The 24,939-nt window shown below is 42.0% G+C and overlaps 1 protein-coding gene across 5 annotated transcripts in view; it reads right to left on the bottom strand.

The window, feature by feature from the left end:
• The window catches only part of DCLRE1C (DNA cross-link repair 1C), a 40,442-nt gene continuing 15,503 nt past the window's right edge, over positions 1–24,939 (bottom strand). For 4 of the 5 annotated variants that reach the window (XM_047742687.1, XM_047742688.1, XM_047742689.1 and 1 more), the window contains 9 exons: positions 24,648–24,749; positions 23,896–23,968; positions 23,564–23,704; positions 20,316–20,417; positions 18,082–18,218; positions 17,088–17,142; positions 12,547–12,635; positions 11,801–11,895; positions 1–1,720 (listed from right to left, as the gene is read on the bottom strand). In XM_047742687.1, the coding sequence (XP_047598643.1) occupies positions 801–1,720; positions 11,801–11,895; positions 12,547–12,635; positions 17,088–17,142; positions 18,082–18,218; positions 20,316–20,417; positions 23,564–23,704; positions 23,896–23,968; positions 24,648–24,749 (1,714 nt within the window). In that variant the 3' untranslated portion in view covers positions 1–800. The remainder of the gene's footprint in view (positions 1,721–11,800; positions 11,896–12,546; positions 12,636–17,087; positions 17,143–18,081; positions 18,219–20,315; positions 20,418–23,563; positions 23,705–23,895; positions 23,969–24,647; positions 24,750–24,939) is intronic. The other variant, XM_047742692.1, reaches the window with a different exon arrangement.

Genomic DNA, 24,939 nt, shown 5'->3' with positions numbered 1-24,939 from the left:
TGCTTTTGCCATTTAATTATTTTCTTTCAGGTCCTAATTTTTCCACTTTTACATTTGTCATTGTATTCACACCAGCACTCTTAAGTGATATGTCTTTTGAGATAAATAAGGGGCTGATTTTTTGATGTTTTTATGACCCTGCAGGTTACGGTCGTCTAGCGCGGTCAGTGTGCCACGGGCACCTGTTAGTGGGTGGAGTGTTCTGCGTCCCATTAGGTTCAGCTGGTCGGTGGTGCTCTGCGGTTCTTCTGTATTCCTGCTTACCTTCTGTACGCTCGTTCTGTTACTGAGAGAGTTGTGGGAGAGTCTCCAGCTCGAACTCTGCATTAGTCTTTCTTGTTGGTTTTTTCTTTGTATACATTGAAGCTATTTTTAGGCACATACACTTCTAGCCTTGTGTCTTCTTTGTGAACTGGACCTTTTATCATTAGAAATTTGTGTGCTATTAATATAACCATTCCAGCTTTAAGGTATTTAGATATCTTTTCCCATCCCTTACTTTTAACCTACCTGCATCATTTGCAGTGAGTTTCTTAGTGACTGCATATGAGAGGGTTGTTTTCATTTGTGTGTTTTGACCATTTTCACTTAATGTAATTATTGGTGTTAGGATTTAGTTCTACCATATCTTTTCTCTTTTTTAGCACTATTTTTTGTTCTCTGCTTCCCCTTCACTGTGCTGTTTTAGGTTACAGGAGCATTTTTCAGTACTCCACTCTCCTGTGTCTATTACCACTTGGACTCTTAACTCTTTGTGTAGGGTTTTTAGTGATTGCTCTAGAACGCAAGGCTTTTAATTTTTAAGTATCTAAGAGTGAGCTTTTTCTTTTTTCAATGACTATATTCTCACCTGTTGCCAGCTTCTCATATAAATATTGTAAATGCTCTCCTTTAGGTAGCTCCGCTTCTGGTGTTGAGGGAATTTCAAAATCTGAGGAGCTCTGGGAGTCTGCAGTGGTGCTAAGATTTAGCGAACTTTTCTCCTGAGGTATGTGTATCCCACTGCTTAGAGCAGTCGGTTCTCCAGCACTGGGAGCGATCTTTATGTCTTGATTTCTGTGTTTCAAGTCAGAGTGAGTCTCCTTTGGACAAAGTACACTTTGTTCCATCTGAGAAGCAGGAATATGCTCTTTGATTCTTGGTCTGTAGCTACCTTTGTTTAAGGAGGTAATATCCCCACTCTTCCTCTCTTGGGATGATAACAAGACAGTATCAGATTGGCTGTCCCAGCCTTGACTCCCTTGTTCAGATATGTGTGTTGACTGAGAAGAATTCTGGGAAGAGATGTGAGTTGATTCCCCATCAGAGTCACTAAAAAGCTTCGGTGACTGAGAGCCCCCTGCCTCTGTGGAAGAAGAGGGGTTTTCCAAACCCTCGTCTGTGATTTCATCATTTCTTTGAAAGAATACTTCCCACTGTGGTACTTCTACATCAGCCTTTGGCTGCTGGTGGGTAATGGCTCCCAAGTCTTCTTGAGATGAAGCTGGAGTCTGTAATTCTTCTTCACTCTCACTGTTAGATTCTTCACAATCTACAAAGTTTGCCCAAGGAGAGGTTTGCATACCCTCTGCTTTGAGGTAGCCGGTGTTTTGCCTCTGTTGTTCAGGCTGGGGTTGTGCTGCGGTCATTACAAATACCTCAGGGTGAAGAGTTAGCTGGTATGGAGCCTTGTGCCTTAGCGGTAATGGCACAGGGTCATCAAAGAGGTCATCTTCCTCCTCTGCGGAAAAACACAAGGAGAAATATGGGAAACACAGAATGCAGAGGGAGCCAATTTGTGCTTTTAAGATCCAATTTGTGGCATTTAGCTATGTTTTCATTTGGTGGAACTGCAAATAATAGTTCACTCTTCTAAGAAAAAGGCCCTTTAGAATATTTTGAATAATTTAATGACTGCCTGTCAACTTATGCCAGATCTTTTTTTTAATTTTTATTTATTTATTTGATAGAGATCACAAGCAGGCAGAGAGAGAGAGAGGAGGAAGCAGGCTCCCCGCCGAGCAGAGAGCCCGATGTGGGGCTCGATCCCAGGACCCCGGGATCATGACCTGAGCTGCAGGCAGAGGCTTTAAACCACTGAGCCACCCAGGCACCCCTTATGCCAGATTTTGAGTTGAGAATATAGATCTGCATTCCCCAAGTAGGTCATAATGCCTATACCATTGGTTCTCAAACCTGGCTATTCATTAGTCTCATTTGGAAAGCTTTTTAATTTTTTATTCATTTATTTACATAAGCTATAGCCAACATGGGGCTCAGATTCATGACCCTGAGATCAAGAGTTGCATGTTGTTCGGACTGAGCCAGTTAGGAGCCCCTAGAAATCCTTTTTTAAAAAAATACAGCTTTCTGTATCTCCTACTGAATCCCTGAAGGTGGGACCCGATATTTTGATTTGTGCTTTAAGTTCTGTTCAACAGCCAGATTCGCAGACTGTATGCTCTGGCATGGACAGTAGTCTCATGAGCATTTAATTTACTTGGCAAATAGTGGATACTCAGTGAATTGGCTGAACTCATTTGTTCTGTGAACATTTTTTTTTTTTTAAGATTTTATTTATTTATTTGACAGAAATCACAAGTAAGCAGAGAGGCAGGCAGAGAGAGAGGAGGAAGCAGGCTCCCCGCTGAGCAGAAAGCCCGATGTGGGGCTCGAACCCAGGACCTGGGATCATGACCTGAGCCGAAGGCAGCGGCTCAACCCACTGAGCCACCCAGGCGCCCCGTTCTGTGAACATTTTGATACCCATTTTGTGCATCTTATGGGCTAAAATGTGTCCTCCAAAGTTCCTAATTTGGAGCCCTAGCAACAATGTCATGTATCTGGAGATGGGACCCATAAGAATGGGATTAGTGTCTTCGTAAGAAGAGGAAGAAAGATCTCTCACTTTCCTTCTTTATGCATGGATGGCGTGGAAAGGCCAAGTGAGCAAACATGGAGGCGACGGTGGTATACCACAAGGAAATGAGTCTTCTCCAAGAGTCAGATCTGTTGGCACCTTGACCTTGGACATCCCAGCCTCTGGAACTGTGAGAATATCTGTTGCTAAGTATCCAGTCTCTGGTATCTGTCACAGCAGCCTGAGCCAGCCAAGTGTACGAGGCTATGATAGATACCAAGGGGGACAAATGTGCCAAATGGGGCTCACTTGGAAGTGGCACGAACTGGAAACCAAGGAATTTACTGTTTTTTTTAAGCATGTTACATTAGCAATATAAAGAACCAGTCCCCTTAAATTCTTAAAAGGAGGAAACCTTACTTGGAGAATGAAATTCTCAAATTGAGTAGGCATGTAATGGGGGGGGAGGTACACAAATACTTTCCTGCCTTCTAATGACACCTTATCTAAGAAGAAAATTGTTACCTTATTACCTTATAACTACTTACTTAAAAGGTAACGTTTTTCCAGTGATAAAGGATGTAGTTAAAAGCTGCTTTTAAAAAATGGACCACAGAGGTGAGGTTGCTCCCATTCTACCAATGAGGAGACCTGCCTAGGGAGGTGTGACAAGACTCTGGGCCAAGACCCGATCAGTTTGTTTCTGGCTCTACCCAATCCTTAAGCAATGATTTATCTCCTTTTCTGAAGGACTTAAGGTGGCCTAAGATATCTAGTGACTATATTTGGAATCATCTAAGCTGAACAGTTTCATATTCTTAGTAACTATACCATTATCACGGTATGATGTTTCAACTGTAAAAATCTGGCAAAACATTTTTTATATTCTTCTAACTTTCTGTATGTATGTATCTAAAAAAACAGTATACTTCTGATACTGTGAATTCTTATGATATAACATTTAAATTTCTCTATATGAAAATGGAGGCATCTAACAGAAAATAAGTGTTAACAAGCTGATAAGCACACCTAAGCCCAATTTTAAAAGGACAGATATTACAATTCACAGATCCTTTCCGCGGTCATGTCTGTATAACCATAAATGAAGCACCTCAATTTCTACGGTTTAACCCAATAATGAGAGGTATGAGATGGACTTAAAGTGATGTTAAATGTACAAAGATGAATTACACCATTATATAGCCATAATGCAACGTACGCAGCTATTTTTTTTTTAACAACACAAAAGGTTAACTGCTTTTCAGCTTGTATGCACCTCTACACTTGTACAGCTTTTAGTAAAGAGCCCTTGCCACAAGCCTGCAAGTGTCTCTCCTTCCCCCCGCCCCGGTCCCTTCTGAAGGACTGCTGTCCACCTCTCCACAATCCCAGCTGGAAGTCTTACACAACTGAAGAGCTTCAGGACCCTGTTCTTGCACTATGGTTACTACTATCCTTGGTGGTGCCTAACAATGTTTTTTTTTTTTAAACATTTTTAATGCCTCTGAGTTCCGGATATTTATATAAATGAATGGGGAGAAGGAAATCTATTAAAATGCTATTCAAAATAATTCAGAGATGTGGCATTCTACAGAACTATTTTCTCAATTAACATAATAGCTATTAAGGGGCGCCTGGGTGGCTCAGTGGGTTAAGCCTCTGCCTTGGCTCAGGTCATGATCTCTGGGTTCCGAGATCAAGCCCCACATCGGGCTCCCTGCTCAGCGGGAAGCCTGCTTCCCTCTCTCTGCCTGCCTCTATGCCTACTTGTGATCTCTGTCAAATAAAATCTTTTTAAAAAATAAATTAAATATCAGAGCACAAGGAGCTTTATTGAAATGCTTTTCAAAGAGGTCTATGAGAATGACTCCTCAACTTGCCCCTCAGAAAAATCAGTTGCTCTTAAGATTTGTCCAGTACTATATGGGTACTAACACCGATTTGCTTCAACAGAACATATTTAACAGACAAGAAACTGAAAAACCGCCCCTAACTATAGTATAAATCACCACAGACTTTAAAAAACCACATGCAGGGGCACCTGGGTGGCTCAGTGGGTTAAAAGCCTCTGCCTTCGGCTCAGGTCATGGTCCCAGTGTCCTGGGATCAAGCCCCACATCGGGCTCTGTGCTCTGCAGGGAGCCTGCTTCCGCCTCTCTCTCTCTCTGCCTACCTGTGATCTCTGTCAAATAAATAAAATCTTAAAAAAAAACATGCACAGGGGCGCCTGAGTGGCTCAGTTGGTTAAAGCCTCTGCCTTCGGCTCGGGTCATGATCCCAGGGTCCTGGGATTGAGCCCCGCATCACGCTCTCTGCTCGGTGGGGAGCCTGCTTCCTCCTCTCTCTCTGCCTGCCTCTCTGCCTACTTGTGATCTCTGAGTGTCAAATAAAATCTTTAAACAAAAAACACATGCACAGGACAGAATTATAAAGTCAGTGACATGGACCAAAGCAAACATGATTCCTAGGGCTTACAAAACACATCTAACCCACTATTAGACTGACACCAGAGGGTTGCTGAAAGATCTACACCTATACAAAGAAAAACTATAAAAATTGCTATATTAATAAGGAATAAAAATGCTAAGGAATCAAGGAACAAAGTCAAAGCTAACAAAAAAAAAAAGGCAATAAAATGGCAAAACAAATGTCAATCTGAAAACTCAAAACTAGTGGCCCAAAGTGCCTGGGTTGCTCGGGTGGGCAGCTGTCTTTGGCTCAGGTCATGATCCTGGAATACCAGGATTGGGTCCTGCTTCGGGCTCCCAGCTCCACAGGGAGTCTGCTTCTCCTCTCATGCTCTCTTTCACTGTCTCTCCCAAATACATAAAATCTTTAAAAAAAAAAAAAAAAAACTAGTAGCCCAATAAAAAAAACCACATAGACAAAAATAAGTGGCATGGGGTAGATGTTTAAAAGGTACAAAATGTTAAGATTTCTGCTTCCAGCCAAGAGTAACAGGGACTATAATTAACTTCTCACCTGAAACTAAGAAACCAGACAAAATATAACAGGCTCTCAAGAAATCAAACATCAGGCAATGAAGGACAAGGACACCTGAGACAGAAACAAATGAAAGGAGCCCTAAGCCTGCCCCAGTTAACCTGGTGACCGTTTCTAGGCAGGATGGGGACACCCAGGTAGAGCTCATGAGCATCATGTAGTTGAGAAGGTGTGACTGCAAGTCAAGAAGCCACGGTGGCAGTCTACAGGACAGAGGCCTAGAGAGCGGGCCCCCTCTAGTGCTCAGCAAACTGATCAGTGCATGCTTGTGAGCTAACTACCTGAGACCAAGAAAAACTTACTCCAAAGAACTGAAAGAAACAGTGCCCAGAATGCACACAGTGCTAGGAGCATGCCTGTTCCTGACAGCCAGAGTGGAACCCCTCATAATTCACAGGGCAGCTGAAGGGGCACTAAAAGGGGCCTTAGTAGTGGGAGAGTTAATTCTAGACCAAATGCTGCCCGGCTTCTGCCTAACAAGATAAAAAACAAAACACAAAAGGATCACACTGTAGCCAACCCGCTTAAGCACATGCCAGAGCAAAGTGCGTGAATATTCTTAGAAATCCAAAATTAGAACCTAAGAAGGTAAGCCTCAGGTAAACTGAAATGATCCAAAAAACATGGGAGTAAATCTTTGTGATCTTGGATTAAGCAACAGTTGATTACAACACATGAAGTAAAACACAAATTAGATAGATTGGACTTAATCAAATTCAAAATTTCACACTACAAGAGACACCATCAAGAAAAAGACAAACTGTAGACTGAAAGAAAATATCTGTAAACCATATCTAATAAAGGACTTATACCCAGAGTCTATAAAGAACTTACAATGCAGTAAGATCAATAATCCAATTTAAAATGGGCAAAAGACTGAAGCAGACATTTCAGCAAAGAACATAAATGGCCAATAAGCACATGAATTAAGCTCAATTATAAATAGTGAAATGCAAATCAAAACTATAATAAGGGGCACCTGGGTGGCTCAGTGGGTTAAAGCCTCTGCCTTCGGCTCAGGTCATGATCCCAGTGTCCTGGGATCGAGCCCCACATCGGGCTCTCTGCTCAGCAGGGAACCTGCTTCCTCCTCTCTCTCTCTGCCTGCCTCGCTGCCTGTCAAATAAATAAATAAAATCTTTAAAAAAAAACAACTATAATGAATACCTCTTTATACCACTGGAATGGCTACACTCAAGAAGTGTGAGCCACAATGTGGAGAAAATTGGAATCCTCAGCTAGTGGGAATGAAAATGTGTTCATTTAGAAAACAGTTTCTCAGTTTGGTAAATGTCAAAACACAGACTAACTATGTTCTGGAATAAATGTGCCCTCCTCCCAATCCACACGTTGAAGCCCTAACCCCCAGTGTGGCTGTATTCGGAAATGGAGCCTCAAAAGAAGTGATGAAGTCAGTAAGGACAGCACCCTGATCAAACAGGATTAGTGCCCTTATAGGAGACATCGGCCCTTTCCCCCTACAGCCTTCTGCCCCTAGCACTTACCCAGGAAAGGGCATGTCAGCACACACTGATAGGACAGCTACCTGCCTACAAGCCCAGCAAAGAGGCCTCAGAATGAAACTTACTTTGCCAGCACCTTGATCTTGGGACTTCCAGCCTCCTCAATTATGAGAAATGCCTGTTACTTAACTACCCAATCTTTGATATTTTGTTAACGGCAACGGTCACCCCCACCATCATCTGGAAATGCTATTCCTGTGTTATATACCCCAAATAAGTCCTGTGTCCACACAAAGACATGTCTGCAAATACTCAAAGCAGCATAATTCATAACTAAAAATCAGAAACAACCCAAATGTCCAACTGATGAATGGATACATAAAATGTGGCAGTATAAAGGAGTAAGTATTGATACATACAACACAGATGAACTCTGAAAAGGTGATGCTAAGAAGCCAGGCACAAAAGACCAAATGTTGTATAGTTCCATTAACATGAAATGTCCAGCAGAGACAGATCTATAGGGTTAGTGGTTGCCTACAACTGGAGGGGCTCATGGGGACTGACTCGAAACGGGCATGGCGTGGAGTAACAGAAATGCTCTGAAATTACACTGTGGCAAATGGCTGTGTGTGTGATAGTAACAACCATGGAAGTGTTTGCCTAAAAAGGGTGAAATTTATGGCATATAAATTATACTGCAATAATGCTTTAAAGAAACTGACAGTTTAAAGCAAAAAATATGTATATATATTGTGGGGTTTATAACAAGTAAAATGGCAAAAAATGCAGACTGTGAGGGGCGAAATGGAGCCATACTGTCATTCAGTTTCTTCGACCGTGCTATAGCATTCCTGGAATAATACATATCTTTTCACTCTGATAGGTTAAAGATGTATACTGTAAGCCACTGAAATAAATACAGCCAATAAGCCAACAAGAGATGAATGTAATCTATTCTTCCCAAATTGAAAACATTTTTTACCACAATTCCAACCAAACTCCCTCTGGTGGACATTTTGTACAATGGCAAGAGGACTCTAAATACAAAGGACCCAGATAGCCAAACAACTCTGAGACTGTATCACTTAACTTCAAAATTTATAAACGTACAATAATCAAGACAGGGCAGTAGGGATGCCAAGACAGAGATCACAGAATATTAACAAAAAGTCCGGAAGTAGATCCCCACGTATATTGTCAATTGATTTTCAACAAAAGTGTGAAGATTCAGTAGAAAAAGGAGATCTCTTTTCAACAAATGGTCCCAAGAGCAATGGATGTCCATATGCAGGAGAAACACACACACACACACACACACACACAAAACTCTGGACCTCTAGTTTGCACCATACACCAAAAATAACTAGAAAATGGATCATACACCTAAATGTAAATCCTAAAACGACAAAAATTTCTATCAGAAAATGAAGAGAAAATCTTTGTGACCTTGAGTCAGGCAAAGAGTTCTTATACTATCAATAAATAAATGAACATTAGTAAATGTAGTGTCAAAATTTAAAACTACTGCACTTCAAAAGAATCTGCAAAGATGAGTCACAAACTGGAAGGTTTTGCAAAGCATGCAAATGATAAAGAATTTATATCCAGAAACTTGGAAAGTTAATAAAAAAGTAATAAAATAATTCTAAAAATGGGTAAAGATTTGAACACTTCACCAATGAAAATATATGGACACCAATAAGAACATTAAAAGATGCTCAGCCTCATGAGCATTAGGAAAATACAAATTAAAGCCATGAGATACCACTGCACACTCATTAGGATAGCTAAAAATACTGGCAATAAAGTAGAGCAAGAGAACTGGCAAGAAAGCAAAATGGTCCAACCACTCTGGAAAACAATTTGGCAATTTCTTAAACACACAGCAACCCTATGTCCACTCCTAGTATGAAAGCACATCCATACAAAGATTTGTACAGAATCTTTACAGCTTTATTTCTTTTTTTTTTTTTAAGATTTTATTTGTTTATTTGACAGAGATCACAAGTAGGCAGAGAGATAGGCAGAGAGAGAGAGAGAGGGAAGCAGGCTCCCCGCTGAGCAGAGAGCCCGATGCAGGGCTCGATCCCAGGACCCTGAGATCATGACCTCAGCCGAAGGCAGAGGCTTTAACCCACTAAGCCACCCAGGCACCCCTACAGCTTTATTTCTAATAACCAAAACTGGAGACAACCCAAATGTACAATAGGAATGGATCAGTAAATTATATATCCAGGCAGTGGAATACTATTGATCAATAAAAAAGAAATGAACTATTGATACCTGCAAACAGTATCAATAATTTCAAATAAATATGCCAGTGAAATAAGCCATATTGTATGTGTTATTTTAGAAAATTTTAAATTTATCGGATAGCAGATCAGGGTTGCCACAGCAACACAGCAAGACAACTGGAGGCAAGAGGGGGCAGATGGAAGGAATTACAAAGTGGCAAAAGGAGACCTGGGGGGTGTGGTGGTAATGGATATTTTCATTATCTTAGTTATGGTGAAGGCCTCTCAAAATATGCATCTGTAAAAGTCTATCAAATTGGACACTTTACATGTGCAATTTATTGTGTATCAATTATACCTGGAAACCTTTCTTTAAAAACCCTACGATTAAGTTTGTAGATATGAAGGATTAGAAATGTAGTACGTGTAGTACATCTGAAAATACAACTGTTTCCTAGAACCAGTCCTGGAATTTGCATCTTAAGGTTTTCTATTTGATTCTAAGTGAAACGACAGAAATGGAGCTGGGGAAAGACAGGCTTGGATTAGAGTTCAAGATCTGTAAAGAACTTCTCAAACTCAACACCCAAAAAAATGGATAAATCAAAAAAATGGGCAGAAGACATGAGCTGACACATGAAAAAGTATTCATCATTAGCCATCAGGGAAATTCAAATCAAAACCACATTGAGATACCATCTTATGCCAGTTAGAATGGTAAAAATTAACACAGCAAGAAACAATAAAGTTGGAAGGGATGTGGAGAGGGGAAACCCTTTTATACTGTTGGTGGGAATGCAAGTTGGTGCAGCCACTTTGGAAAACAGTGTGGAGGTTCCTCAAAAATTAAAAATAGAGCTACCCTATGACCTGGCAATTGCACTACTGGGTATTTACCCCAAAGATACAGATAGAGTGAAAAGAAGGGCCATCTGTACCCCAATGTTCATAGCAGCAATGGCCACAGTCGCCAAACTGTGGAAAGAGCCAAGATGGCCTTCAACAGACAAGGAGATAAAGAAGATATGGTCCATATATACTATGGAATATTACTCAGCCATCAGAAAGGATGAATACCCAACTTTTGCATCAACTTGGATGGGGCTGGAGGAGATTATGCTGAATAAAATAAGTCAGAGAAGTCAGTTATTAAATGGTTTCACTTATTTGTGCAAAATAAGGAATAGCATGGAGAAACATTAGAAGGGAAAAATTAGGGGGAGATTGGAGCAGGAGACGAACCATGAGAGACTATGGACTCCAGGAAACAAACAGAAGGTTTTAGAAGGGAGGGGGTGGGGGGGATGAGTATTAAGGAGGGCGTGGATTGCAAGGAGCACTGGGTATTATATGCAAACACTGAATCATGGAACACTACATCAAAAACAACGTACTGTATGGTGATAACATAACAAAAGAAAGAAAAAAGAAAAAAAAAGAATCCCAGCCCCATCACTCACTTCTGACTGGACCTTGGGGGATTTATTTCACTCTCTAAAATTCGTTTTCTTTATCGTAAAATTGGGATGATAGCCCTTGGAGGTTTGGGGTTTAGCTGTAATGTATGTAAAGGACCTAGCACAACACCTGCTATATACAGCAGGGGTTCAATAAATGCTATCATTATTACCTACTCTTTTTGGGTCATGTATTAGCTCCATGGTACAGTAACAGAGCCTCCTCCAAGCAATTTAACTTCAGAATCCTAACTACGCAATCTGGCTGCTGTGAAGGAGCAGAGCTTTGATAGGAATCTGAAGCTCTGATTTCTTCCTCAGAGTTTACCTCTGCTCTTTGCTGGAAAACTCAAGTAGCAATGAAAAAAGGCAGGAAAGTACACAGAAAATCCATTAGTAGAAGCACTGCTGATCAATCTGGTTGGAAATGATGACAATGACAAGCAAAGTTCCCATTACCAGCATATACTAGTATCTTAGAGGAAATGTCCAAGATAAACAGCACAGCCTCTCCTTATGCCTACACTGACCACAGGGCCTACTTCCAGAAAGCTGAGAACACAATTCAATACAGGCACAGTTCTAAGGTCACTTGTTTTAAGCCTGTGAAAGAGATTGGACTCCTGGCTTCACAGGCTGTGAAAGGAAGGAAAAGCACTTCCTGAGAGCATGGTGACAAGTCTGAATGACAGAAGGTCCCAGGCCCACCTCTGCCCAATGAAGCTTTCACCAGACCAGAATAGCCTGGAAAAAAGTTTTGCATGGAAACCCAACCTCTGAACCCAGGGCCCATTTTCTTACCAGAGTCGAGGTGACTTTTTCTAGCTCTCTTCAATTTTCCAAGTGGTTTATATTTTGGCTCCGTACTTTGGGAAGATCGGCATAAAGGCTTTAAGCTGAAACGAATATGAATATTTTATTTTTTCCTGTGGGGAAAGCTGCTAGAACATAAGCATCATTTACAGAAAAGATAAAACTTGGCCATGGGGAAAATCGTTTAACTACTTTTAAAAACTGAAAAGCCATGTTTAATAATGAAAAAAACCACTTCACTGTAATAAGTGGTAAATAAAAGCACTTAAATACAACTCATCACACAGCTGTCTAACTGTAGGATTGAGCGAAGGCTAACTCCTATATTTGGTCTTGCACTGCGGAAAAGCAGGTCCCTATTCTATAAGACTATTAGGTAATACAGTGACACCTGGCATTCACGGAATACAGGACAACTGGCTGCTTACTCTTCCCTATTTAATGGGGTTCATAAGAATCTCACAAATTTGACCTCCTCATTCTAGAGGCAGAAAGCTAAGGCACAGTGATGATAAAATACGAAAGGGCACGGAAATGACTTATTCTTTTCTTGAGGGCCTCACTGCCAACTGCTTCCTTGTGTCAGATTCCCAGAAGCCTTTCTTCACTTGAAGAAAGCCGCCAGGCTCCCAACCAGAAAAGTACTGACAGCCATGTCCATCCTACTTACATCCTGGCCCTTGTCCTTAGGCCCAAACATAACAACATAAGTTCCACAAGGAGCAACTACTCACATTTCTACAACTTTATCCACAGTGGTGCCTATTGGAATGACATTTGGATATATGTTCACAGGACAGATGTAGCTCAAGAAATCTTTAATCTAGAAGAAGGAAAATAGAATGGATCGATTATCTCTACGCTGAAAAATCTGGGTGTTAAAGAAGCAACAAAAGGGAGGGCAGGAGAAAGAGCAGCAGGAATTTCTTACGGTGCAGTTCTCAATACTAGCCGCACGGGGGACACCCGGGGACCTCTTTGGAAAGAAACAGCCAACACTCTGGCCCACCCCACAAAATCCTCTTGCAACTGAGCTACAGTGGGGACTGGGAATCAGGATACTGAAATGTCCTTCAGGTGATTCTGTTCCACAGTAAGGACTAGGAATTACTGATTAATGGAATTCAAAGATTCTATTTTTTTTAAAGATTTTATTTATTTGACAGAGCGAGAGAGCACAAGCAGTGAGGAAGGGCATAGGGAGAGGAAGAACAGGCCCCCTGCTGAGTAGGAGCCCATTGTCGGGCTCAATCCCAGAACCCTGGGATCATGACCTGAGCCAAAGACAGATGCTTACCCGACAGAGCCACCCAGGTGCCCCCCTATATTTCTTTAAATGACATTAGTTTCCTTGTCTAATAAAGTCACCCGCAATTAACTAACTCCCTTCGAGGAAATTAGAATTAAGCTGAATACTTAATACACACAAGGAAACAAGGTCTTAGAGTTGATTTCTTTTCTCCAACAAATAAAATAAGGAAATTACATCTTCTAGGTTTATTCTAGAGGAAAATTACATGCAAAAATTTCATGAAAATTTCATGATTTTGTGCAAAATTTAGAACGCTAACCAGAGGAACTCTGTCACTATTCCTCAAAACATCTCTACAACGCCGACAAATTTCAGCGTTGTCACTCATTGGTGAGCAGGTGACCTTGGTCAAGTTACCTGAAGTCTCTTAAGTTCCTAGATTCTTCATCTAAAAGTATAAGGGAGATAATGCATCTGAAGTGTTTGGCCTGGCACCTGGCATATTTTTTTTTTAAGATTTTATTTATTTATTTGACAGAGATTACAAGTAGGCAGAGAGGCAGGCAGAGAGAGAGGAGGAAGCAGGCTCCCTGCTGAGCAGAGAGCCCGATGCGGGGCTCCATTCCAGGACCCTGGGGTCATGACTTGAGCCGAAGGCAGAGGCTTTAACCCACTGAGCCACCCAGGCGCCCCCGGCATATGTTTAACATTCAATGAAATCATCCACCGCAGAGATGACAATGACAACACAAAGGTTTTTATTCTCTTCTACAAGTGGGGAAACTGAGCTGAGTAATTTTTAGAACCCAACTTTACCAAATCAAAAGAGGTAGGAACCCAGGGATTAACAGTAATTCCATAATAAAGTGGCGACCTTACTTAAAATAGGAGAAAAAAAAATAAGACACATTCATCTTCAGGTATTTTTCATAAATTCTTTTGTATTTTCAGAGCAGGCGTGCATCAGAACTCTTACCTGTCCACAACCTACATGATTTGCATAATTAACTCAAAGTTGAGGCTGGCAGAAATCTGAGGCTTTTCAAGAGAATAGGAATAAAGAAAGCAAGGTCAACCTATACCAAAATGATTCACTTCTACTTGGAAATGAAGTGGCCACAGGAGACAAGAGACACCCACTAGATGGGCATCCTCTGTCCCTTGTACAAGCTGATGTCCTTACGTCAGATGCCTGCCTTAAAACAACTCATGAACACCAGCTATCCTCATTGTCCACAGGGGTCATGTTCCTTGAGGTCACTGGGAATGGTGAATTAGCAAACACTGAATCACTACTCCTAAGGGGAAGAGAAGGTTCCTGTAAGCCTCTAGTCACTGCATTTTTGTCAATCTATCAATGCATCACACCCTGTTTTATGTGTGTTTCTGTTTAAAGACACCAATTCAGGGGCACCTGGGTGGCTCAGTTGGTTAAGCAAATGCCTTTGGCTCAGGTCATGATCCTGAAGTCCCCGGATGGAGTCCCGCATCCAGCTCCCAGCTCCACAGGGAGTCTGCTTCTCCTTTCTCCCCTCTCATTCTCTCTCTCACTCTCTCTCAAATGAATGAAAATGAATAAATAAAATGTTTTTAAAAAATAATAAAAAATAAAGATACCAATTCAGGGCTGCCTGGTGGCTCAGTCAGTTAAGCGTCTGCCTTGCCTCAAGTCATGATCGCAGGATCCTGGGATGGAGCCCCACATCTGGCTCCCTGCTCAGTGCGGAGCCTGTTTCCTCCTTTGCCCCACCCACACACGTGTGCATGCACTCTTGCTCTCTGACAAATAAAAATCTTTAAAAAAAAAAAAAAAAGTTACCTATTCAGTGTGTACTGTTGATTCATAACTCCTAAACTCACAGTCCAAGGCACCGTACCTCATGCCACAGGGATTTTCTCCATAAAGCACATCCCCGCCTCCATGCTTAGGCACACACACAGCACCCCAGCACTGCACTTGGGGGCCACTTAAAACAGTGAAATCCCCAACAGAAAGCACAGAAACGTGTACAATGAAGCACTAAACTGACTGCAAAAGGGCCCCTGTTGACCTATGAGCCCAGCGGAGAGGGCAGAGCACCCCCTTTTACGGCCTAAATTGGAAATAGCATGTCCGGGGTCTCCCGCTTCTCACCACTCTGTTGGGCATGTCTGCAAGCAACCACGCAGCACCGCGTCTATTAATCTGGGGTCATGAGCAAATTTTAGTGAGCAAGCAAACCTGTAAATAAGGAATCCACAAAAAGGAGGATCTGCTGTATTCAGAATAAAAACTGACAGGAACTATTTATGGGGCACCTGGGGTGCTCACTTGATAGAGCTGAAAACTCTTGGTTTCGGCTGACGTCATGATCTCAGGGTCATGAGATCGAGCCCCATGTGCGCCTCTGCAGTGAGTCTGCTTGAAATTCCCTCCCTCTCCCTCTGCCCCCACCCCCCCCCCCTCAAGTGCACGCTCTAAAATCATTACTTTTTAAAAACTGACGATTTATGTTTTTAAATGTATTTCAACATGATCTATACTTAGGATAGGCCTATTATTTAGAGCACTTTTCAGGAAAGCCTGTCTCCTCACCACCACCCTGAGAGAAGATGACCACATGGAGTTCAAGGTGACCCTCTATGGGTGCGGTCACTAGTGCTAATCTAGGGGGGAGTGTGGCCGGCCAACAGCAGGGCAGGGGGGCTCATCTGCTTCATCTCTCCACTCAAGCATCAGGGAATATCTCCTTCCTGGGGGGGTAACTGCATAACGTCCCAGCAGGGATTTTCATCAACCCTGATGCTGAGCCAGATGCCAAACCAAAGACAAACCCCTAGGAGGAGGCTCTGACAACAATTTGAGATTTCAGGATAAAATGAGGAAAACACATCAACTACATTATACTAGCACAATGAGTTCCTTCCAAGATACTCTCACATAACCTATTTGTACCTGAAAGTTAAGGTCAGTCATTTAATAGAGAGGTCATTATGATACTTTGATAATAAGATAAGGAATCATTTACAATACTACAGCTGACTTGGTAAGAAAGCCACTACCTGGAGCTCTGGAAGAATCCACCTGTTCAAATCATTAACACGTCCACGGCTCACTGCTGCAGGGCTGTATCCATGTATCCCAGATACAAAAATAATAGTTATCAGGGAAATCAATTTTTAAGTGCCGAAATGGTCATTATATGTGATGGTCTGACTTTATATACCTTTTTCTCCTGATATGTACATGAAATTACTAAAACTCAGCACTTTTAAGATGCTAGCATTTACTTTAGAAATGCACAAGGAGTTTGCAAATACATCACACATAACATGTTCCCACTTGAGTGAGGAGGTCAATTTCCTGTATAAAAAGGATCCTAACAATGCAACAGCGGAATTACTGAACTCTACATCTGAAATAATCATGTTTTACATGTTGGCCAGTTAAAGAAAAGGGAAAAATAAAAAGGATCCTAACAAAACCATTTAATAACCCTTCTTAAGCTGGGTAATTCCAGTATATATGTCCTTCCTAAGAACAAGGTCTCTACCTCAATCACCTTTGTTCTTTCCCCCTGCCAAATATTCAGGACTATTTTTTAAACAGTTTTTTTGACACAATCCAAGTTGGGAAGAGGACAGAAATCTGGACAGCACCTTAAGGCTGCCCGTGTGAGATTTCATTTGTAATACTCCATTATGTAAGATTTATGATCCTCTTATGACAGGTGAACAGAACTGAAGCGGGAAAGTTAAAATACATGCAGGAAGCAAGATGCGAAGAAACCCTTAATCATCAGTATTCTTCAATGTTTAGGCTGAAGACAGCTGATAATAGCCAATTTCCTCTATTACTCAGTAAACATAGCTCACCTACTGATATTTTCCCTGAATTTCTTTGGAAAAAGCCACACCAAATCTTAAGCAGTAGGAAAAGAGAAGCCCCTGGTCGCCAAAGGGACCACTACTGCTGTCAAACAGGAAGGGGCTGGCAAAGCAGCTGGCAACAGGGTTCTGAGTACATGGGATCGATCCTCTTACCTCACTGTAGGAAGAATGAAAAGAAAAACAAGCTCTGTATGAACTCTCTCCAGTCCTAAAGGAAAAGAAAACATAAAATGAAAAGGTCACTTATCAAAACTAAGCAAAGTTCTCAATTTCAGGCCTTCCCACTTAGTCTATTCCAATATGAAATCACCCCACAACCAAGGGTTTCTCCCTAGGATAAGAGGGAACTCTTTCCAGAAGCAGAAATATTTGTAGACATTCTGAATACCCAATATTAAGGAAGTATTGCCAAAAAACGATGATCATTACGGTGCTCCTCTACTCCACCAAGGGCTTCTATCCCCCACGACGGCAGATCCCCACTCCCTGCCAAGCAAGATGCCTTCACTCTCCAGCCACCTGGCCGGAAAAGACCTCAGGAAATCCCAGCTAACGGCATTGGCCATTAGGTAGGTTTGGAAGTAGAACCTCTTTAAACAGGTTTAAATGTCGGAGGTTATTCCCCATGATTATAGTATATCCTCCTCTGTGGGTTAGGGTACACTGCATTTAAACTAAACTAAATCAGAGCTCCTGGGTGGCTCAGTCAGTTAAGCATCTGCCTCCAGCTCTGCGGGCCTGATCAGCCCACATCAGGCTCCCCACTCTGCAGAGAATCTGCTGCTCTCGCCCCCCTGACCCTCCCACTGTTCCTCCTCTCACTCCCTCCCTCGCTCTCAAATAAATAAAATTGTTATTTTCTTAAAAGATTTTATTTATTTATTTATTTGACAGAGAGCATGCATGAGCACAAGCAGGGGGAGCAGGAGAGGGAGAAGCATCCACGCTGAGCAGGGAACCCCGATGCGGGGCTCGATCCCAGGACCCTGAGATCATGACCCAATCTGAAGGCAGACGCTTAACCCACTGAGCCACCCAGGCACCATGATAAATAAAACCTTTAAAAAGAAACAAACAAAACTAAAATAAATCAGATACATTACCTCAAAAAGCAAGATTTGTCTCAAAACACAGGTTGCTTTCTTACCTCACAATGACATTTGTTCTTCTGGTTCTTTCTCCAAACCACATAGTGGATGGTTTAATGCTGATTGTGTGGAGTGGGATTTTATTTTTGGAAATAATTCCACAAGGTAATTTATTCCAATGAAAATACTCCTCTGCCTAAAAACAGAAAAGCAGTTCAATGCTTTCAACAAATATGTTTGTACACAGGGTCTCAAAAACAAATGCTTATAATGAAATAAAAAAGTAGATCTAAGGAGACAATCAGATAATTCCAAATTTAGGACCACTCTGCCAAATGACTAGCCTGGTCTCTTCGAAAATATCAATGTCCTGAGAGAAGAGCAAAAGGCTGGAGGCTTGATCTACATCAAGAGACAAAAGAGGCCACAGTGATGGCAACACACACCTGACTTTCACTCGGGACGCCCGGCTCGCCCTTCGCATGCTGAAAAGGACACAACTACACAACCAGGGAGAATGAATACGGGCCAAACATCCAATTTTTTTCAAAATAAAGTTGGAGGAAAAAGTAACAAAAGTGTTTTTAAAGGCTGAAAAATGGGGTGCCTGGGTGGGTCAGTCGTTAGGCATCTGCCTTCGGCTCAGGTCATGATCCCACGGTCCTGGGATCAAGCCCTGCACTGGGCTCGCTGCTCAGCGGGAAGCCTGCTTCTCCCTCTCTCCCACTGCCCCTGCTTGTGTTTCCTCTCTTGCTGTCTCTCTGTCAAATGAATAATAAAATCTTTAAAAATAAATAATAAGTAAATAAATAAATGGCTGAAAAACAATGGGACTATTTTCCCGAAGATGTCATGTTCGGATCGGGGTCCTGCAAAACCATTACTGCTCAGTCCCAATCAAAGGCCATCAGGGAGCCTTAGGTGCGGGTCCTGCGGAGGAGGGGGCGCCAGGGAGCGCACCAGGGCTCTGGGGCTGCAGGCAGTATTCCTGAGGCTACGGGACGCTGCCTGAAGGAGTGTTCCAAGGCAATTAGCCATGTGGGAAGTGACAGGGGTGACAGAAACACAGTTACTTTGTGGGATGTAAGAAAACTCAGAACAAAGAGAAACCTGCCAATTAAAAGATTTACAGGGCTTGTGAGGACCAAAGACTAACAGTCCGAAAAGAAAGAGATAAAACAGTTGCTATTCTGAGTCTATGTGATTTTGATCCAACCGTGAATTCAGTGAGGGGTGTGTGTGTGTGTGTGTGTGTGTGTGTGTGTGTGTGTGTTGAGACACCCACAAAAGGATGAAATAAATCCATGACTCGGGTTATGATATACAGCTTACCAATCATCAAGATAACTTCTTACCTTGTAGTTCTCCTACAAGTAGAATATTCCACGTTATAGATAAGAATTTGTTGTTGGTGTTTTGTTTTGTTTTTAAATTATCCTTTATTTAGGGCTGAGCAAGTATACTTTAGGGATTTTGGCAATGGAGCAAATATTACTACCACAATGACTGACTCACTAAATAAAAGCAGTGTTAAATAAAAATCACTCAGCATTTAAATATTCAGATATTTTAAAAATTTAGAGGAAAATCATAGCCATGCACACCCCCACCTCTGAAGATCCTGATTTAGGATTAGTGATGCCCAACTGACTATATAAATTGAGAGGAAAAAAAAAATGTTAAGGGCAAATGCAAAATTTAATACCTGACCTTTAATAACAGAAGAGCATTTAATAAGTGAAGGGAGTTCTATGGTGGCCTTCGCAAATGAATTACAAATGAGTTAGAAAACACTAAAAAAACACTCATCTGAAACGGACCAGCAATACCTAAAAACATTTCAAAGGATGAAGCAAAGTTATATCTAAGTATTTATCTCAAATGAGTAGAAGAAAAATAATTTATGAACGTGCACATAGGTCATGAATCTCAAATATAAGTAACGATGGATTGTAAACATTAAGTTATAAGCTCTAACATATTACTAATCTCATTATAAATACATTACTCATCATGTAGTTCATTACAAGTAAACATGTATCAAATGCACATGGATTTATTTCATTAAAAAACGAAGGGGATCCGTGTCTGTTTACTGCCATGCCATCTATGGCAATGGAACACAGTGACGTCTAGCTGTGTGGCCTGGGGTAACACCGGAGGCTCTCAGCCTCGGTTTCCACATCTGTAAACTGAAGGGCCTAGAATATGGGATTTCAGAGCTCCCTTCCGAACCTAAAATTCTGTTTTCCATGCATCACACCCACAATCAGAAAAGCAATTTACTCCGCACCTTTGGATGGCGACAGGCATGGATCTGAGTGCTGCGGTCTGTTGTGAGATGATTAAGAATGTCCGGCATGTTTCTAAACATGTCTAGTTTGTTCACGTGAATCTGAGCAAAATAAGACATACAAGCATATTATCTGAATTGTATTTCCTACTTTAAAAAAAAAAAAAAACTGTTCAAGGGTGATGCTGCGAGGCAAATCATCCAGTTAGTGAAGTTTCTTCTTTCTTAAAACTTGGTTTTTGGAGGGGCACCTAGGATCGAGCCCCATGTCAGGCTCCCCCTCAGCACCAAGTCTGCATGTGCCGCTCCCCAAATAAATAAAAGCTTTAAAACAAAACAAAAACCTAGTTAAGTAGCTATTTCAGTGCACACTGGTAATATGCCGGGATGTCAGGAGGCAAAGGACAGAAACCATATTCCCACCAGTCAGCATTAGTGCCGATAGGTGATGGCACTAAAACATTCTAGAGACTCAGTTGGTGAGAACCTCGTTGAATCGTGCTAATACAACGGGCCCCGAACAACACAGGGGTTGGGACGCCAACCCCCACACGGTCAAAAATCCCCATGACCTTCTACTCCCCAAGAACTTAAAAGCTAATAGCCCCCTTACCAATACCATAAACAGTCAACTGACACACATTCTGTTATGTATCACATACTGTATTCTTACAATGAAGCAAACTAAAAAAATGCTACTCAGAAAATCATAAGAGAAAATACACTTAGAGTATGCACTGTTTTTCTTTTTTTACTGAAGTACAGTTGACCCACGAAGTTACATTAGTTTCAGGTGTACAACACAGTGATTGGACAACACTGTAACTCTCTAGGTTATGCTGTGCTCACAAGTGTGGCCACCATCTGTCACCACACAGTACTATATATGATACAATACTGTATTTATCAAAGAAAATCCACATATAAATGGACCCATGTGTGGGACGCCTGGATGGCTCAGTTGGTTAAGTGGCTGCCTTCGGCTCAGGTCATGATCCCAGCGTCCTGGGATTGAGTCCCACGTCAGGCTCCTTGCTCGGCAGGGAAGCTGCTTCTCCCTCTGCCTCTGCCTGCCACTCTGTCTGCCTGTGCTCGCTCACTCTCTCTCCCTCTCTCTCTGACAAATAAATAAATAAAATCTTTAAAATAAATAAATAAATAAATGGACCCATGTGGTTCAAACCCATGTTGTTCAAGGGTCAACTCTACTGTCCTTCAATCTGCCAAGAGTCATTCAATTCATATTTATTGTGCACCTGCTACAGGTCAAGTTTTATTCTAAATACTGGGTATACTGCAGTGAGTAACCAAGAATCACTGACTTGTGGAGACACACCCCCAACATGCCATATGAGTTAAGGGCAGTTTTAGGGGGAACACAGCTGGAGGAGGAAGCAGAGACCCAGACCCCCCCCCTTACAACACACCCCTTTATGGGACTAAAAGGGGAAGGACAGATGCGGGGGTTGTGGGGGGAAGCTTAGCCACTTTAAAAAAAAAAATTTTTTTTTAAGATTTTATTTATTTATTTGACAGAGATCAAAGTAAGCAGAGAGCGAGAGGAGGAAGCAGGTTCCCTGGTGAGCAGAGAGCCCAATGCGGGGCTCGATCCCAGGACCCTGGGATCATGACCCAAGCCAAAGGCAGAGGCTTAACCCACTGAGCCACCCAGGCGCTCCCACTTTTAAAATTTTAAGGCTGATACATTTTAAATTGTTTAACCAGTGTATCCGTTTTAAAAGACTCTCCTCTTCAAAGTAAGTAACATGTACCTAAACTGATACGGGGACTGTGAAATAGCACAAATAAGAAGTATTCGCTCTCATTTTGTGTGATTTTAATTTAAAAGGCCATTTTAACACCAAAAAAACCAGGAATGACAATCTCAGAATGAAAGCAAATCCTTCTCAAAAAGGAGAATTCACAACTTTATACCAATGTATTTTGACAGAGGGACCCAAGGAAGGAAAAAATTAAGGAAAGGAGGACAGAGGGAGTCAAGACTTACAAAGGGAGGGGGGAAGAATTTTTTTAATTTCATATGCAGAAAAGCTAGATCTTTTTCATTTTACTGAATGACACTGACTTGGCACAAGTTTGCTGGATGGGGGATCAATGTTAAAAGGTACAAAACAGGGGCGCCTGGGTGGCTCAGTGGGTTAAAGCCGCTGCCTTCGGCTCAGGTCATGATCCCAGGGTCCTGGGATTGAGCCCCGCATCAGGCTCTCTGCTCAGTGGGAAGCCTGCTTCCTCCTCTCTCTCTGCCTGCCTCTCTGCCTACTTGTGATCTCTCTCTGTCAAATAAATAAAAAATCTAAAAATCTTAAAAAAAAAAAAAAAGGTACAAAACAGAGTGGAACTTAAATGTCTAACTCGCCCCAACACTCTGTTTTATTCAGGGTCATTGCCAGAACTCCGTCTTCTCTCAGGGGACAAGAGCAGGAGCCCCAGGCTCGGCCGCTCCGTCTGAGAGCCCAGCACCGAGCCCTGAGGAAGGGACGGGTGAAATAAAACTCCCTCCCAGCCTGCCCTGAAGCTTCTGAGCTCTAGGACAGCGGTTTCCACACACCGGGACCAGGACCCGCAGTAAGAAATAGGTTTCCCAGCGCAACCCAGTGCACATACGTATACACGTATGTAAATGCACGTGTCTCATTCTCTATGTGAGCGGTCACAAAATGATAATTACTCGGATTACAAGCAATACACTCAGATCACTACATCTATTTTATGACCCCCAGTCATAAAAAATACTTGAAAAAAAATACTTCCCCTACGGGACATTTCGCCACAGCCATTCCCAGCCACACGGCCGCAGTCGGCTCCTCCCATGAGGATATGAACAAACGGAGATGACCTCTCACTCCACAGGGGCTGCCAACCCCCGTCACACATGCCCTTTTTTTGTTTGTTTTTTGTTTTGTTTTGTTTTTTAAAGATTTTACTTGTTTATTTGACCCAAGAGAGAAAGAGTGCAAAAGCAAGGAGTGAGGTGGAAGGAGAGGGAGAAGCAGGCTCCCCACTGAGCAGAGAGCCCGATGTGGGGCTCGATCCTAGGACCCTGAGATCTAGACCTGAGCCGAAGGCAGACGCTTAACCAACTGAGCCACCCAAGCCCCCAACCCACGCCCTTTCCTGGGCTGCTTCCCTCTGCTACTGCGGTTGGTTTTTGGGGGGCAGGGATGGGGAGGAAAGGAGAGGCTGGAAGGATGGAAGGAGCAACAGAAAAGAAAAAGCCATCACTGTACCTGGACTCCAAATTCTTCACTTAGGTTGGTGAACAGGTACTCATACCCATAAGCTGCTTTGCAGTTCAGCCACACGACATGGTACGGACTCCGAGTGATCCAGCCTCGAACCAGCTCTACTATTCCACTCAGACACTCCTCCTGGGCAGGAATTTTAAAAGGCATTTACCACTTTTAAGAACATCACTCACCCTTTGCACTCACAACAATCATGTTATTAATGTGAATTAATTATGGGACGATTATGATCTGACATGTTATTCTAGAAACTTCCTACTAGAAATAGACAGCCACACCCTGGTTACCATGCCCATTTCTCCGGGGAGACTTACTCGACTAGGAATCTGATAAAATTTTGGATCACAGAAAGTAGTATCCAAGTATACACTCTGGATGTCTTTCACTCTAGGGAAAAAAAAAACAAAAACACAATAACAATTGGTGTTAACCATCTAATGTTAAATAAAATATACGTAAAGTTTAAATTCTCAGTAATCTTAGAGGGTGTTCTATTGAATTTTTGGAAATTTTTTGTTAAATCAACTTTTTTGGGAAATGATTTCCACACAATAAATTACACAGATTTTGTAAAGATGGTTCAGTGAATTTTGACAAATTCACATAACTACTGCCCCCAATCAACATACAGAATGTCACCATCACCCCATTCCAAGAAGAAAATTTTGCTTTACAGTCACGAATATAACAAACTTCGATTTCAATTGAAACAAAGGCTTATATTTGGGAAGAAAGGAGCAGTAAAACTTTTTAGATGATTCAGTCCCCCATTCAAGAATTACATGAAGTCTGGGGCACCTGGGGGTCTCTGTCAGTTAAATACCCGACTTCTGATTTCCGCTCAGGTCATAATCTCAGGGTCATGAGATGGAGCCCCGCATTGGGCTCTGTGCTGGGTGTGGAGTCTGTTTGGAATTCTCTCCTTCTCTCTCCTTCTGCCCTTTCCCCATTTCCCTGCTCATGCACACTCTCTCTCTTAAAAAAAGAAAGAAAGAAAGAAAGAAAGAAAGAAAGAAAGAAAGAAAGAAAGAAAGAAAAGAAAAAGGAATTACATAAAGTCCAGTACCTGCCCCCAGAGTGCAGAAGCTCCATTCTAGCAGCTTCTCCCTTTGCCAATCTGAAGTCTCCCGTGTACAAGACTGTTCCATTATTGCCCTGAAATAAAAACCTGAGAAGGAAATAGATCTTGGTGACTTCTAAGTCTCATACAACATCCTCATAAAGCAAAAACACACTAAACCCATAGCAAATGTTTCCTGCCAAACATAGCCACCTACAATACGGTATTAGTGGGATTTTAATAGCTCTACACCATACCAGGCATTCAGCCACCACCTTTTCTCAGGGGGCAGGGGGGG

Source organism: Lutra lutra, chromosome 8 (genome assembly GCF_902655055.1).
Source record: "Lutra lutra chromosome 8, mLutLut1.2, whole genome shotgun sequence".
Classification (NCBI taxonomy): domain Eukaryota; kingdom Metazoa; phylum Chordata; class Mammalia; order Carnivora; family Mustelidae; genus Lutra; species Lutra lutra.
The sequence above is the reverse complement of the archived record's forward strand: the minus strand, read 5'-3'. Positions and strand labels throughout refer to the sequence as shown.